The sequence below is a fragment of the Sceloporus occidentalis genome, unplaced genomic scaffold, assembly GCF_023333645.1.
Source record: "Sceloporus occidentalis isolate IW3139 unplaced genomic scaffold, rSceOcc1.0.p SCAF_432, whole genome shotgun sequence".
Taxonomy (NCBI): domain Eukaryota; kingdom Metazoa; phylum Chordata; class Lepidosauria; order Squamata; family Phrynosomatidae; genus Sceloporus; species Sceloporus occidentalis.
The window spans coordinates 228,713-246,001 of NW_028317412.1; the positions used below are offsets into that span (position 1 = coordinate 228,713).

The following is a 17,289-nucleotide window of genomic DNA, read 5'->3' on the forward strand; positions in this document are numbered from 1 at the left end:
TCCTGGTACAGACCTGCTTCCTAGAGTCTCCAGGTCAATTTCTTCTTTCTCTGGGCAGGGAAGTAGGGTTGGCCACCTCGACTCTCCACTCATTTCTCCACTCTTCCTTCTTCCCTTACTAGTCCATCTGTGGTTAGCCTTGGACCTGTTCATGACTAGTCCTGATTCACATGTGACTAGCATTGCCCCTTCATGAAGGAACTCAGAGTCGAGGGAGAGCTCCAGATAGTCTATCTTCAGAAGCCCCAGGGTATGTTCTTGAGACACGTATGAAGATGCCAGCTTTATACAGTAGGTGACCAGTACACCAGTACAGCGTAGCGATGGAACCTTAAAATGCTTTTGGTCTAAAGGAAACCATCAAGGTCCTCGATCTGCAGAGCAGGTTTTTTTTTTCTCAGGGTAATTTTACATACCACGAAGACAAATTATTTTCTTCCGTTATTTAAATTTCACTTGATATATAATTATTTACTCAACATCACGTAGCTATAACCATATACCGTAAACGTGATTAGTTTAAAAGTGGAATTCCTGGGGAACAAATTGAATTTTTGGTCCTGCCCTCACAAGTCGTTCTGTGACAATTTAATGAAAAGTTTCCTTAAAATCCAAAGCATGCAATTAAGTTTTTTTTTTCTTGTTTCATGTTTTTTTTCTCAGAAAAAAATATGTTTAAATATTTTATTTTTCTATTTGAAATTATTAAAATTAAGAATTTCCACATCCTCCTCCACTACAAGCATAAATGTGGCATTTCATGCAAATTTCCCTACATTTCCTAGGGGTCCCTTAGTAAATCCTCCTATCAGCCCAACACCTTTTCTGGATTTCTTATGAAAATTTTTAGTACATTTCCCATCAGCCTCTTTCATAGAGATTATTTACAGACGTAAAGTTCCTCTTCAACTGGCTAGGATGAGGGAACCATTAAAAGTATGGCTGGGATAGCGGTGGTCAGGGTGATGAAGCCCCTGACCTTAAAATTTAAGGCAGCGGGCCCTAAAGACAGTGTGGCTGACGGCTGGATTTGTGTGGGCCATATGTATTTTTATGCTCTTGCCGGGCGTATCCACGCGGCAAATCGGGTGGCTTTGCGGCACTCTCAGCCTCAGAAGTGAAATGATGAATATCGTCTTCTTAAATGTAAGAATTAGGGTCGGCCATAACCTAGAATGCGGCGGTTCAGATTTAATCACGCTCCGACGGCAGAAAAACCAAAATGTCTGCCTTTAACCCTTAAACAATGATATTGTTAAGGATCAGGTAGTCTGCTGGGAAATGTTTTCCGTGCATCCATCTCATGCCACTCACTCGAGCTGCGGGGAGCACGTGCAAAGTGGAAATACTGTAGCCAATTGCGAGGCGGCTTGTAATTTGGCCAGTTCTATAATGGCTCCCATTGTGTGTACGTGGGGGCCCCATCTGGATTTGTGGGAGAGAAGCTGTCAGTCACCCGGCTCCCATACCTCCTCCCTTCTCCCTTACAATCAGCGGTATTGTCAGGGACATGAAAGGCGTTCTATTGTGGGCCGGCGGATAATTACAGCCCTGACGGTGTTTTCTGGAACGAAAAAAAAAAACGCAAGTCTGCGCGAAGGGTCCAATTCAGCACAAATGAACAAAGCCAAGAAAATAAATAAATAAAACAAACAGTCCCGAAAAACTTTACAAAGATGTCAGCAGTTTGTTTTCGACAGAAATTCACAGCTTCGCTTGAAATCCTTTTTAACGTAGATGTAACAGCTCAGCTTCCAATCCGCGGAGTCCTTCTTCGTTCCGTGGGGCTTAATTACGGAAAAGAAAAAGTACGCGTTATTTGCACACAAAAATAAAAACCCTTCGTTTACCAAAACTGTTACATTGTAGTTTTCCGTTTCCTTACAATAAGGTTACGGGTTGGTTTTCGGCCCTCCGGGTTTTGGGACATTGTATGTTTTGAAGGGAGACGAGGACTGTCTCGATTTCTTGGCGTTTGGCCAATTCCAGAGGATTCGTATTCTGATCTTTCTCTAATGTAACAAGATCATTAAGAAACATTTAATTTGTAATCCATTTTGAAGGAGGCAATTTTTACAGATTGGGTTCACTCTTAAGTTATTGGACCAAGAGTTAAAGTGTTGGTTCCACTAAAACGCTGTTTATCGCAGTAATAGCATTTGGTCCCCGATCACCGTCACATTCACCGTCGGACGTTAAGAACTGATACACCCAAAAGTGATGGGGGGGGGGGCCTGCGTGATCTTTGGAAACTAGAGGGTTAATTGTCATGCCGATTCTAAATTCTTCAATCAAGAAAAAAAATGTTTTAACCCAAGCTGAGAGATAATATGATACATTGTTTGGTTCAGTTTAGAACTTTACTCATCAAAGGGCTGGTTTAACCCTTTAAAGACAATGCATGTATGGGCTTGAATTGGTTAAATAAGTATTTTTCAAATACATCTAAATTTTAAATATGAAATATTTATCTTACATACTAAAAAAAGGAGTATGAGCGGGACTCGAAAGATGCAAGAGAAGGACATGTCTGCCATAGCTAACCTGTGTCATAGCGCTGCTTAGTTAATATGAACCCATGTTTCTCTTTCCTAGTTCCTGCACAAATTGTCAACATCTCGTCCAACATCACTGTCAATGAAGGGAGTAATGTCAACCTCATGTGTTTGGCGGTGGGGAAGCCGGAGCCGACGGTGACCTGGAGGCAGCTGAAAGGTAAGAACATCAGCATCAATGTGTCCTAGGGGTTGCACATGGCGGTCGCTGCTGTGTGAGGAGAATGGGAATTGGGGTGTAAGCCAGGGCGATAAAAAGGGAAAGGGTTCCAGAGTAAGGTGGCCACGGTCAACGCTCGCTTCTAGATCAGCATACAAAACGTTAATTGGGGAATTCCAAGTGCTACATTTGTATCAAGGAGCAAGTGTGTTCCATTCTTATTAACTTAACAGGTTTCCGTAGAAATAGCTTCAGTTTTTTTTCTTTGTCATCAATGATTACTAAAAAAATTTCAAGACCCAAATCCCGAGTGTATTGGAATATGTTCTAGATTGGTATCTGAGTTCAGTTCTAGCAGAAGAGGTTGGAGTGTGTAAAATGTGGTTCTAGATTGATACAGAGAGTTGCGGGTACGGTGTTTCATTCCAGATTATTAAAGAAGGATCCTGAGTGTGTAGAATGGCCCCCGGGATATGAAGTCGGAGGTTAATACGGTATATTAGTTATGATGAGACCCTGCAGAAGAAAGAGCAGTGAAGACGTGGAGCCGGGCCCCCGCGCAGGAGGCCTTCACACATAGTGATTCCCCATTTGAGGGGTGGGAGACTCATACATCAGGAATGAGACAGCAGCGGCGTGATGCATGATATCCATACATTATCTGGGAGCCATCGCTCCGCTGATGTATTAGCGTAATGCATTAAACGTATACATCATAACAGGCCGGTGACTTTGATGTATGGGGCGAGAGGATTGCCAGGAAGTTAGGAGAGCCAGCCACAGAGAGCGGGGGGAAAAGGGGAGAACATTGCCATTTAGATCTGGATACAAAGCAGGTATTTCAATTAACTCTTTCTGCCCTACACTAGCCATCGACATGCACTTCACTCAAATGCATACATGTAGTAAAAGTGCACATATACCTATTACACTCAGGTCACATATAACACGCATATCTGCCTATTGTCACGTAAGAATAGCATTTTTTCCTCGGCGAATAAAAAAAATATATTTAAAAAGAATTTTTAAAATGCGATTTCTGAAATCAGCTAAATCACATCCAGCTGTGTCTAAACTCATTTAAATCCAAATGACATTTAAACCTAGAAACATTCCCATCTCCTCATAATATTAAATTAAGAACGAGAAAGTGATTATACCTTATATGGGCTCTTTTGACCCTTAGCTCCGCCTCCAGACACACCCCCTAAAACCAGAAGTGTCCTTCTCTGGTTACTTGAAATGTTGGAGGGGCTAAGCAGAATACTAGACATTTCTGATACAAAGTATCAATTCTTACCAAGCCAGAGAAGTATTCATTCTTACACACATATATATAAACATCTGTAATTCTACATCCAGGGATTTCATTCAGTGTCCATCGCATGTGTTCTTCTATGCACGATATTACACTCTGCCATTCCCTACACACACAGTCACGATACGCATTAAACGCCAGCGTGATGCTATAGAATTCCATAGAGATAGCGGCTCCTGTGTGTATAACTACCTACATTAATCTCCATTTCCATTCCTGCTCTCACGCTGGGTCCTGCATTAACCCCGGGACTGACACAGTCTACGGATAATAGTCTCCTCCTATCTGATTAAACGCGCGGCTATATCCCATGTCCCGCACAGTAGGTTGGCTCAGCGTGCCGTACCGATTATAGGAGGTTGCACGAGATATAATCCCCACAATCGCTAAAGCATCGCATTTATTCCAGCAATGGATCTTACCCTGAGCACAGAAAGCACAATATTCTGAATTGAGAAAATGTGACATATGTGTGACGGATATAGAGCTAAACCCCTTCAGCCCGTGTCTTTATAGGTGAAAGGTAGACGAGAGCCCAAGGACAGAAAACTCTCCGGCATTCCAAGTTCCAATTAATTCCTATTCATAATGGTGAATGGCCGTCTACAGCTGGCAGTTATTGGGGCCCTTAGATTGGAGGGGCCCTTAAACAGTTGAAATATTAAATTCTGCTCTGGGGCCCATTGCCTCTGGAGGAAGCCTCCAGATTTCTTATTAGCAATGAATGTGTTCTTCACCGCATCTGTTTTGAGGAGGTTCGGTATGCTCTCTATCTTGCACATCAATAATTTTTTTTCTAGCGTGTTTTTATTTCCCATCCTCAATATTTTTCTCCGTTCTGAAAGGATAGTACTTGTAAAGCAAACTTGCACCCTGGGCAGGATATCCCTAAAGTGAGATCCCTCTCCCCTACGCCCCAGATCTCCACCGTTAGCTCGAGGGGCTGCCTGTCTTAGGTCCTCCTAGGAGAACTGGATAAAAGGCGATTTTTATTTCCAACATGAACATCTCCAGACTTTTCAATGTTTTTTTTAAAATCTAACTCAAAAATGTTGCTGCCTGAAGGAGTAGCCCACTGACATCACAACACAATGGAAAACTCGATGTATTGCGTTGATACATGTTATAGTATTGGCCACCAAGCCACCAATTTTCTGCCAAAGTTCCTGGGGCAGAATATGGCATTTTCCACCACTTTAAGAATTTTAGTTACCCCCCATGGTCATTATTCTACTGTCTACAAGTTCTCCTTGACCATACGCCGTCCCATACGCGGTCCCCTCAGGAGCAAAAACGTTTCATTTTCACCGAAAAATAAAAGTTGTTTCTCCAGAGAGGGCCATTCCCACAAAATATCGAAACAGCAAACTTTGCCAGGTTGATTGTTAAGACCGAGACGCCGATCCATTAAGTGAGCTGTGGGTCCCAGAGCAATACGTCGTATATTGGAAGTGACCGATCGTGTGTTTCGGGAAACTATGTTTGATAAAGCAGGTTTGATACCTGAAAGAAAATGAATTTCTCAGCAAACCGTTGTAAAACAGACATTTACACTGCCACGTTATGGCCAGAATATGATCACCACAGCACACAGCATAAATTATATCATTTTATTATTACCTTTTTATCAGAAATTAGCAGTAGTGAGATTTATAGATCTATAAGTTCTTGGTTTCTTGTTTTAAGAAGACAAAGGTGTTGACTAAGTAACAGGTTTAAATAAACCAATCCCGTTCCCGGGATCAAAAAATACCCTTATTATAACCCCACCCTAAAACATGACTTTTATTAATATGTTTATTAAAAGGTATCACCAAAAAAAATATTTTTAAAAACACCAGTGTCCCCAGTCCTACTATAAAAGGTATCCGTCACAGTAACATAAGCTGTGTAACACTAATATTAGGTCGTACATACTGTTGATGGCTGCAGTCCTAACAACAGAAATAATTCAATTATGACCAGTGGCAGAGGCTAATTAAAAACTCCCCCCCCTGACATGTTTCGCTCCTCAGAGCTTCATCAGAGGTCTGGGCTAATGGCTACAAAAATGGAGACTGTTTGGCCTTATATCTCCTTTGTTAGTGACATCACGGATTCAGGGCGGGAACAATCATATCCAATGGTTACCGATGTATTAGATGTGTTGCCAGATCCAGCCAATTGCTTTAAAGGTGACTAAGCATGACATCACCCACATAGTCCAATAGAATTCCATATACATGATGGGCAGTGGTTCTCTCCAATTCCCAAAGGTGAGCAGTCAAAGGAATTGACTGACAGTTATTCTCACCAATCATAGATGTTCCTTTCCACTCAGAACCACTCCTATTACTAGATCTCCTATCCATTGTAATTCTTATTATTCACATTACACTCGGTTCACCAATGCAAATTGCTGGGCAGCACAGTGGCTCAGTGGCCTACACCACCACCCTGCAGCACTGGCGTCCAGGGTTCAAATCCCACAAGGGACACCAAAAAACACCAAGGCACCACATCCAAAAAACACCAGTGCAAATTTACATCATTTTGGCATATTTACCATACATAGTTATACGCTTCACAATTGAATAATTCCCTTCCCAAATATCCCTATCACAATGTAAGTCTCCATAATATGGTCATAGCTCCATATAAAATAAGTAAATCATTATCAGATAATCAGTATTACAAATCAGAGTCCTATTATTTAGAATCTACAAATAGGCTGAGAAGGAGAAACCTTCATTTAAACCTAGAGGACTCAAACTTTTGAGTCTATAGATCCACTTGGCTTCCTCTTTTAATAGTAATCGATCCAGATTCCCTTTTCGTGGACCAAGTTTAAGTTGAGAGATACCCCAAAACCTCAGAGACTCTAGATCTCCACCATGGAAAAAATTAACATGACGGGCCAAAGATGTTTCTTCTTTCCTCCTAATCGTGCCCAGATGTTGGGATATACGTCTACGGAACTCTTGGATGGTTTTCCCTATGTACAATTTATCACAGCTACATTTAGCAGCATATACAATTCCCTTACTTTTACAATTTATGAATTGTCTGACTTCATAATTCCTGCCATCCACGGGATTCCGAAATGTTTTTACAGTAGGTAGATATTTGCAAAAGCTACAGTTCCCACATGAATGTGAACCAACCAGTTGGGATTTCAACCACGTTCCTTTCTCTTTTTTGTACAAGCATGTCTTTAAGGTTAGGGCCACGTCTATATGTAATCATTGGTCTATTTCCGATTACATCTTTTAGGTCTGGATCAATGGTCAGTAGTCTCCAGTGCCTCTTAAAAATCATTGACACCTCAGTAGAGTAACCGTCATAAGTTCCAATGCACCGTATCACTTGTGGGGAACCATTGTCTACCTTGTCCTCATGGAGTGCCCGATCTCTGCCGGTATTTTTTGCCCTTCTAAACGCTTTCTTTAAACAGTTGATGGGGTATCCCTTAGCCATGAATCTAGACTTTAAATTCTCACATTCCTTTTGGAAAGTGGATTCCTCAGAGCAGTTTCTCCGTGCTCTGAGGTATTGTCCTACAGGTACAGGTTTAACTTACCTTCAATATGTTCTAGACCAGTTATCATGGACAATGTGTGGGTTCTAGGTGGTGTAAAGGGGCTTTGTGGATCCTGTTTGGATGTGAGACAAACTGTATTTGATGTTTCTGATTGACCAGACATATTTTGAGTCAACTACAAACCATGAACCCATCATAGATGGAGCTTGCAATGTTCCCTGCAAAGAAATCTACTTTAAGCATAAAGAACATATGGCTGTGGATGACACCAGTCTTCACCAGAGACGTCCAGCCTACCAAATATATAATTATTTTAAATAATTTTGGCCATTAAAGTTGCCCGTAATTTAATAAAGAGCTGAAATATCGCCACACTTTTAACCAAACTTGGTCCAACATAAATCATGCAGCTGTTGGTGGACTCTCAAATATCGCTGACTTTAGCTGGGACTTGTAGCCCAATGTGACACAGAGCACCATAATTTTTTAGGCTTTGATGGCAGTCCATCATTTTAGGGCTTTAGTCATTGTCCATTTGGAGTCCATCATCAGTCAGAAGGTTACTGATTGAACATGAAGATCAGCAGAATTACTCACGGGTGCTTACCGCCAAGGCTCATTCTCTCACAAGGCCACTCATCCTCGTGTTCAACCAGTTTTTCTTTCTTACTTCGGTGGGAAGTGGCTGCCCCTTCATTTGAATTGATAACTTTCATGTTATGTTTCTGTGTTGTAAGTGTGTGTTTGTGTCTCATTCCTACCCAACAACCCTCATACCTCCCCTTCCCCCAACCTTTTTACTCCCACCTTCCCCCTACAGAGGGTTTCTCCAGCGAGGGCGAACTCTTGGAGATCACTGAAATAAATCGACAACAAGCAGGCGACTACGAGTGCATCACATCCAACGGAGTGTCCGCTCCTGACAGCAAGAAGGTGAAAATCACTGTCAATTGTGAGTACAGCTTTGTCGACGCCAAAGGCTGGAAAGTTGTCTCCAGTTAGAACACTCAACAAAGTCTCTTTTCAAAATGATAAATATTGTTCCTCTAATTAGCAAAATTAGACTATAATTCCACCCCTGGAATTTATCACCCTAAGTGCTAATTGAATTTAACATAAATTGTCATAAAGTGAATTATACAATTCAAACCATAACCCAAGTTAAAGGTTTCATTTAAGAAATGAGCGCTTGGGTCCTTGCTCATTGAGCTAGATGACTCCTGAACGCCATTTTCTGCCCTTTTAAGATGAAACGCATATATTGTTTGCTGCATTCTTGAAATTTATATACATAGCACCAAAATATTACATTTTTGTAGAGTCGGAGCAGAATGTTTTGGCATCCTATGTGGACTAAGGTCTCCTTAATGACTTCAATAACCATCAAGAAACCAGCAGAATTTTGGTGGATTGGAGAAGGAGAATTTAAATTTGTAATTTACCTACATTACTCTGGAAAGATTAAAAATAACGAATGGTCATATCAAGCCAAAGCCCCAATGGGCTCACGATTCATTGTCCTTAATGGGTTAACATTTTTGAAAAAGTAGTAGAGTAATTAAAATTGGAGACCATGCATTCTGGTATAATTATTGAATACACTAATATTATCCTCATGTAATCTTTTTTCTTTTCTTAGATCCTCCATCAATCACGGATGTCAAGAATGCTCAGTCACCGGTGGGCAAGTCGGCGGTCCTTCGCTGTGAAGCAATGGCGGTGCCTCCCGCTGAGTTTGAGTGGTTTAAGGATGATAAGCGGTAAGCACAAGTTCCAGAGAAAGAGACAAAAATAATGAATGTATTAACATATCGGGCCATGAGTTTATACCCGAGAAGAAAGAGACATCTTGGCCATATGGGACTGGTCTACAGGCAGATGGTTGTCTAAATTTTAGGTTTAAATATTATGGTTTAAGGAATTTGCAGAAACATCAAGCATGTGATATAATCTCGCCCCTGCTTCAATACTTACTATTTTTTCTCTTTTTGTTTTTCCTCCGTCTCTCTCTTCTTTTTTCAGACTCTACACCAGTATGGAAGGCATCAAGATTCAGAACGAAAGAACTTGGTCTGTGCTTTTGTTTTCAAATGTCACCTCGAGGCACTATGGGAATTACACCTGCCTGGCTTCCAATAAACTCGGATCATTTAATACCAGCTTGCGACTACTCAGTAAGTAATGCTATTTTTGTTTTTACTGAACCCATTTTGTTAGCCATTCAGCCCTAGAGTGTGAGAGCATCTGTAGCCGAGATAAACGAGAGGAACCAGACTGTGACGTTCTGATATGTCTTCCGTAAGCGGCAGGAAACATACTAATTTCCCCTATGCCAAGGCTCGTCTCTCATCTCCTCTTCTCTACAATAGGTGGATAAATGATTGATGGAAGCTTTTCGAATGACGGAGAAATGTTTTTTGCGCTATTTAGTAAATATGCGCTACGTGAATACTTGGGTTTTTTTGCCACAATGACCTAAGCAAGCGATGATTTTCCAATGTAAAGACCAACAGGTCTCTCGATTTTGAGATATGACTTAGAGGCATAGAGTTCCCTGCTTGGTCAACGATGTCCTCATGATGTCTTCCTCATGCTGAGGAGAACATGTCCTTCACCAAAGAATCAGGCTGTCAACCTGGAGTGACCCTGCTGATAAACCCGTGCCTGAAACCCATCTAGATGCCATTTGATTGAACCTAAAGAGATTGTGCCGTCAATAAATCAGGAAATGTAGCAGAGTTTGTTTTTTTTACCCAGGAAAATAAATTTTACGCCGAAGGAGTTTGCACTCTTTGGAAGAGATAAGCTCTGCAGAGCAGTGTTTCGACACGAGTAGTTTCCCAGAAAATGTTGTCATTCCGCTGTATAATTAGACTCTGTCTCAGCAGATCCTTAGCAGATTGAGGTTTAATTTCAGGGACAGTTTTTTTTCTCTATTTTCGTTCTAACAAATTCCCCGAGCTGTTTCCGGGAATCTCATTCTGGGGATTTTTCTTCTCTCTTTTTTTTTTTTCCACAAAAAAAAAAAATTAGAAATTTAATCCCTCCGTATGCGCATCTTAAGTCGCGGCTTTTATTATAATTCTGAGCCGCAGATCAAGGAATTCCCCTTAGATTCTAATTGTATTTATCTTCGTTCTGAGAATCAGTCGCATTGAGTTTCTAGAAACAAATAGACAGTAATGAGACCCAGAATGTGAGAATCCAGTCTTCCATGAAAGTCAAAGAAATAGCACGCAGTTCTCTTTAGCGCCATCACCTTGGATCGGAGAACCAATATATATACTATATATATATCCATCATGGATTCAGGAAGATAGAATTTACCATTAAATCATCCAGCAGCCAATAACGCTGTCCCCCGTATAACTTATTGATGGTTTCCTCAATTATAATACCGCATTATGCCATTGCTGGATGAATTACAAAGAAAATAAAGCATTAACAAAGGACATAAATCATTGTGTGTGTGAAGTCATTAGCATAATCCATTCTTTTCAATACAACCCTCTACATCTGTCTAATAAAGTATAAAAGTCCATCTCACTGTTAGAGTTCTCCATTAACGGAAATATTTCATATGAGTCTCAACAAAAGGCACTGAAAGCATCCGGCCAAATGGGAAAGAAAAACTCTCCGGCTGTTGGTTGTTTGACTGGGTTTCCAAATCTGTGAAAATGTTCATAACCCAAAAAAACACATTCTAATATTAGGCGAATTGTAATATTTTGTAAGTTTTCATTGTTGGGAGTTATTTTTTTTTTTGGAAGACCAATGATCTAAATTAATTAGAATTAAGCCTGGTAAGCTTGACATTCATCAGAAGCCACCTTAATCTTCTCATCAACCATTTAAAGCTAGATAGCTTTGAATTCTACACGTTGGCCAACGTCCATTCTGTAGCACCCAAAATTCATAGTCAGCCATTTTTTTTTACAACTCGCTGAAATGTGGACAAACTCTTGAGAGCTCCATACTTCAGAGAGACCTTAGAGTACAAAGTTAAGTCTATGGAGACTTTGTTTGATGAAGGGCCAGTTAATCTCACCCTAAAGGACCCTAGGGTATAGTTCCATGGCTTTCAGCAATAATAAAATTTGCCAAATTACAGCGGAAAATTGGGTGCCGAACTATGAGAATTACTTTAGTGGATAGGCCCAGTCTTCCTTTTGGGTAAGTATTTCCTAATGTCCCATTTTGTTATTTTCAAATAATGACTCCGTCAGCTCATTTCACTTATTCGCTTTCCAGAATAAACATGAAAGGGAAAGTCGGGTCCATCACAACTCGGAAAATTCGACTTCTTCCTACCCTACAGTTCAAAGCAACCACTTCAAGCCATTTAATAAAGCCTCCTACAAGGATACCTTTGAAAAAAAAAAGACAGACAAGGAGCCTTGAGGGATTAGATTGGAAGAATAGGAACAAGTAAAACAGACTTTTAGGTCATGAAGTGAAACAGAACACAAAATAACACAGTTGGAGCTGAACTTTTGGGTTTTTTTATAGCATTATAGATACATTCCTTCTTTTGTCCCGCACGACGGGTGAAAGGAGTTACCTGCGGGTGACTATGGCTGTTGAGAGTCATTATACTGAAATGAAATTGCCTAGGCATGCCAGTGCACAGCACCAGGCATATTATGTCCTCCATATTATAGGCACTACACATCAGGTAAAACTAAGGAACATCTGAATGTACAAAATAGTATACTAACTCAATATTCTGGTGTTTTAAACAGAGTTCACCATTTTTTTTAAATCCCAGTACCAGATTATAAATAAATTTAGCTTTTTTCCTTTTTTACCCCAGTTGTAGTTTTTGCCCCATAATATAATGTTTTTAGGCAGCTGCACATTAGCCATTTGTATGATTTCTCGCTCTGTTATCTGAGCCCCAATCTACTAGACAAACACCCCGACTCCTTATCATACTGCCTGTGGGGAACAATGGAATGAAGCAGTCTTAATCACCCAGTCGGACTCTCTGCCTAATGAAAGTCTATGGGGGGCGGACTTCATTAGCATTGCCGTAAAGTGGCACTGAGAAGGTAGTACACATTAGGAGGCTAGACTCTACACCAAATGTGTTTATGAGTTATTGTGCAGAAACCGATGCAACTTGTTGCCTTCGTCTAATTTCTCTTTCCATTCTTTTCTTTCTTCTAGAACCTGGCGTTCCGCTTAATCGCGGCGTGACTTACACAATATCTCCTCTCCTCCTTGGTCTGTTCTCTTCTGTATTCATTTTACTTTTACGTACAATCTAGAAAATAATTAATAATAATCCGGAGAGAAATGTCACGACTGGCAGAAACAAAACAAAAGGAAAAAAAAAAAATAAATAAACCCACAAAAAATCACACAATACAAATAATTCAACAAACTACAAAAAAAAAATTCTTGAAAGGGAAACTGACACTGTGAGGGAACAAATTATGCATTTTTAAACCCGCATCGTTGATTTCCAGCACTTTCTTACGAGAGAAGAAAGGAGAGGTGGATTTAATCAAATGTCAGAAAGAAAGTTAATGATTGAGAAATAATTAAGGCGAATCCATCGCATGGGAAAGTAGACGGTAGAAGGAATTCTCGTATCAACGAAGATGAACCTCATTGGTGTCTGGGAAATATAAGACTGTAACATATTTGGGGTTTTTTTTAACCCTTCTAGTGCTGAAGTAGCTTGAAACACCCTTTGGCACTAGAAGGGTTAAGCATTCCGTGTAGTTCCCCACCATACCTCAAACTGACCCGTGTAGGGATTTTCTACCCATAGGAACATAACTTTCAGTGTTACAAGGCCGTTCCGTCTCTAAGAAAACACAGATTCTTCCAGTTTAAAAAACGGTGGATTTGCCCCATGAATTGCCAACCGTCCCTCAAAATCTATGGATCATCCTCCAACATCTACGGGATTCCAATGTTCCAAAGCGAGAATGTATTGGAGAAAGGATACAGAGTATGTTGGTTGAGCAGGTTGTCACAAAAGTGTTTTTGGATTGTAAGATCTTGATATCAAATGTTCCAGATCAGCAGATTCAATGGGAGGTGGTCATAGAAGATCTTCGTCGATGATATTGTCTTCTCCTGTCCTCAACTTTGTCTCCTGTCCTTTTTCCAAAAAAAAACATTGACTTTTTGGAGGACTTTTGGAGAACCTGGAACCTGTACGGGACTTACTTCATCATCAGAAATCTACCGCTGTGGACTGGAACAAAAAGATGGATGTTGGTAATTCAGTTACTTCTGAGATCTTCTGCCACCATATCAAAGACTAAAAGGGGTTGTAAAATATTAGAAACATTCTAAATAAGTGGAAGGTATAAAAGATACCGCGCTGTCCCTAAAGATTTGCCACAGTTTCATATGCCTGTTAATTCATTACCAGTGTCTGTGACATTCCTGTGGGTATTATGCAGAGCCCCCGTTCCCCTTTTGTAGATGAGAAAAGAGGGGTCGTTACGGGGACTTCAGTATTGTCTGACTGTTAGCTGTCTGTCTGCATGGTTCCTATCACTGATTGCAAGCCCTGGGCCTCCATAACTAATTGTGTTATTTTGACATGAGGATGGATTCTGACCTCATAGGCTATTATATTTGTGTTCCGGCGTCTTAAAATTATCCAAATTGACCCAAATTTCTGTAAACCTACAAAGTGTTTCAGGGTCTACACCCAATAGAACCACTTCACCCGCAGCCCTCCAGCTGGCTTTTTTTTTCTCTCTTTTTCTTCAAAATGGCGGGCCTGCTCCGATTGTGTCCTTTGCCTTTGGCGTCTGTTTGTCCATCCGCCATTATAGATACGTGTGGGGCCAAAAAATAGCAAAATGTGGCCCAACAAGAGCTTCCAAGCTGTCTGTCAAAGCAATGCATTCTGGGATTTCACACGCTCCGTTCCTGTGGGAGATTTAGTGTTTATGTTGGGGCACTTTATGGTTCACAACAAAGAAAAGAAAAAAAAAAAAACAAAATCAAAAATTTACATTTTTTTTCTCATTTTTTTTTTCTTGATTTTTTGCAAAAAGATTAAAAACTTACTTGTGAATATTGGCGATACAAATGTAAAAAGTGTTATAATATAAGACAGAGAAAACTCTATCGAGAATGTGGGTGCTAATTTGTGTGTACACTTTGCTTGTATATATATTGTTGAGTGTAATATCTGAAAATCAAAAGTAGCAAAACAATATTTTTGCACTAAAATGGCTAACTGGTTAAACTTTTGGAGGTCGAGAAGGATGATCAGAATTTTATTTAAATCCTATTTTTTTTTAGCTATTGTGTATCTTTAATATTTCAGTACATTGCAACAGTCACACACACATATATATATGAAATATATTTAAATATTAAATACAATAAGGCAAGGGGACATGGTGTTATATGAAATTTGGCATATATGAAGTTTTCCTCTCTTCCAACAAACCCAAAATTAACCCCTTAGTGACAAAGCCTGTACATGTACGGGCTCAAAATGCATTGTTTTCAATAGGTTTAGGGACCGCCCATTGTTCTTAAGGGGTTAAGTTGTAATGTCTGGTTCTCCAAGGGTTCTACCCAATCCATTATCTACATTTACCATTTATAGGCCTCCCTCATCAACTTTTGACCAAAAATGTAAACCTTACTTATATAAAATTTGACATTAAGGATCTAGCCATTTTCTTAAGTGCTAAGAAGTTTTTTAGCGCTTTAGAAAGTCAACGGGATCGACCAGTAGGGCGTCTGCCAACAGCTTGGACATGAGCTGTCTGAAACCTTGAAGACACGTCCGCATCCTCGTTACATCCATTGATGGAACCTGGTATGGCTGCACCACCTACAGCCAAAGAGACCTCGCTGGATACAAAGTACCAAACTGTTCATAGAGGAACATTCCGAACGGTCACAATTAAGTCTTCGAAGGTCAAGGACAAGTTGGGTTTTCATTATAACACAAATTTAAGATAAAGCCAAAATGAGTCCCGAATCCACAAATACTTATTACCTTCATGATTACAAGGATCAAAATGTAATAGTGATATTCGAAAAAGTTTAGACTTTCCGAATATTATCTATAGCGGAATTTTATAACAAACACCACAATTCTTTCATATTCCCACAAACCACGGACATCAAAAACTGGTTGGAACGTTCCTATCTATGAGAAGGTTGGAATAAACATATAAAAGGTTTTCAAAATCTAGTAAACCTAGATTGACATCAAAAAAAGGACATTTTAGGGGTGAAATCCAATTATTTGGGGAACGGTGTGAATAGCATTGAATAGTGATCCAGAATTCCATCACGTTTATTTCTTAATTTTAATGATATTGATCGTTTATTTTCATCTATAAATAATAAATGTCAAATAAAGCTCATCCACTATTTCTTGAAACAATCCATTTTACATAGAATTTAGTTAGCTGTTGATTAAAAAAAAAATAGAGTTAAATAATTTAAAAAAATTGGAAACAAAAATATGAGGGGGGGGGGATGTCATTTTATTCTTTTTGAGTGCAGGAGACAAAAACCATAGTCCAAATTTGACTATTTTCATGGTATGAATGTATAATGTGCTTCTAAACATCTATAAACGGATTCTTCTAAATAATTCATTTCTGGGGACAATAGCTGAAGAATTCCCCTTAATGGCTGAAAAAAATTAGACATTTTAAAATAAAATTAATTAAAATTTAATTTTATTTATAAGCCATCAAAACATAGACGTTTCCTCGCAGGAGTCTTCATCAGGGACACAAATGGTTAAAAACTGTTTCACAAACCAGGCTTATATGCATTTTTCTTTATTTGATTTTTTGTGTTTTGAAGGTGAGGGGCCGAGAAAAAAGGTGCAAAAATGCTAAATAATTTGATTTCTTTTTTGCCGGCAACCACAACTATTACTAATTAAGACGTTCCAGCTCACGGAGCTCGGGATGGATGAAAATATTAAAGTCATGCAAGTTATGAAGGTAAGCGTCCGTGATGAAACCTCAAATATTAACTCGTTCTTTAAATTCCCTATAAAATTGTCCTCTACTGCTACCCGTACTTTCATTTCCTGAATTACATTTTATTTATATAGCGCCAGCAGCGCTATTACATCACAAATTAACAATTCATGAAGCTGGAAATCAGTTAAGACATACTAGCAGGAGAAGGAGGGTCCTGATCCTGTGAGCTTGCAATCTATTAGGATTGCTCAAAATAGATGAATTTCTTTTTTTTTGCTGTTTTTCCTAAGAAAAATTAGTTTTAATTTATTTTTATTTTTTTTTATTTATTTTTAATTTAATTTTTAATTATTTCCTTTGTTTATTGTTAATTTCAAAGAAACAAAAAAAATTGATTGCGCGGTTATAAACACTTGTCATTAAAACAAAGGAAATCCGGCTTCTATAGAACAAAGACAAATAATAGAAAGTTCAAAGAATCAGTCCACCGAGGACAGGAACAAGCAGTCAAATTATTTTAACTACACAAAACAGCTCGGCAGAGATATACTCCATCAACATCAGAAAATACGAGTAATGTTCCCATACCGAGCAATTATTCTGGGGGGAAAAAAGGCGTAATTACCTGGATAGAATGAGCGGCGTCTGCCGGCATCAGCTTTTTTTGATCTTTGCGTCTGAAATCTTTTGGCTACATTGAATCAATTCTTATTCCCCGATGGTCTTTTTTTTCCCGGTCGTTATGTTAATAGATTACCGGATACATCACAGAAGGAACGGGTAATATTTACTTTAAA

General features: G+C 39.4%; 1 protein-coding gene across 1 annotated transcript in view; it reads left to right on the plus strand.

Moving 5' to 3' along the window:
* Nucleotides 1-12,823, plus strand: part of LOC149272611 (igLON family member 5-like) — a 116,568-nt gene extending 103,745 nt beyond the window's left edge. The window contains exons 5-9 of the mRNA XM_089506899.1: nucleotides 2,596-2,715; nucleotides 8,374-8,505; nucleotides 9,193-9,313; nucleotides 9,576-9,727; nucleotides 12,723-12,823. Of these exons, the coding sequence (XP_089363025.1) occupies nucleotides 2,596-2,715; nucleotides 8,374-8,505; nucleotides 9,193-9,313; nucleotides 9,576-9,727; nucleotides 12,723-12,823 (626 nt within the window). The remainder of the gene's footprint in view (nucleotides 1-2,595; nucleotides 2,716-8,373; nucleotides 8,506-9,192; nucleotides 9,314-9,575; nucleotides 9,728-12,722) is intronic.
* Nucleotides 12,824-17,289: the final 4,466 nt, after the last annotated feature.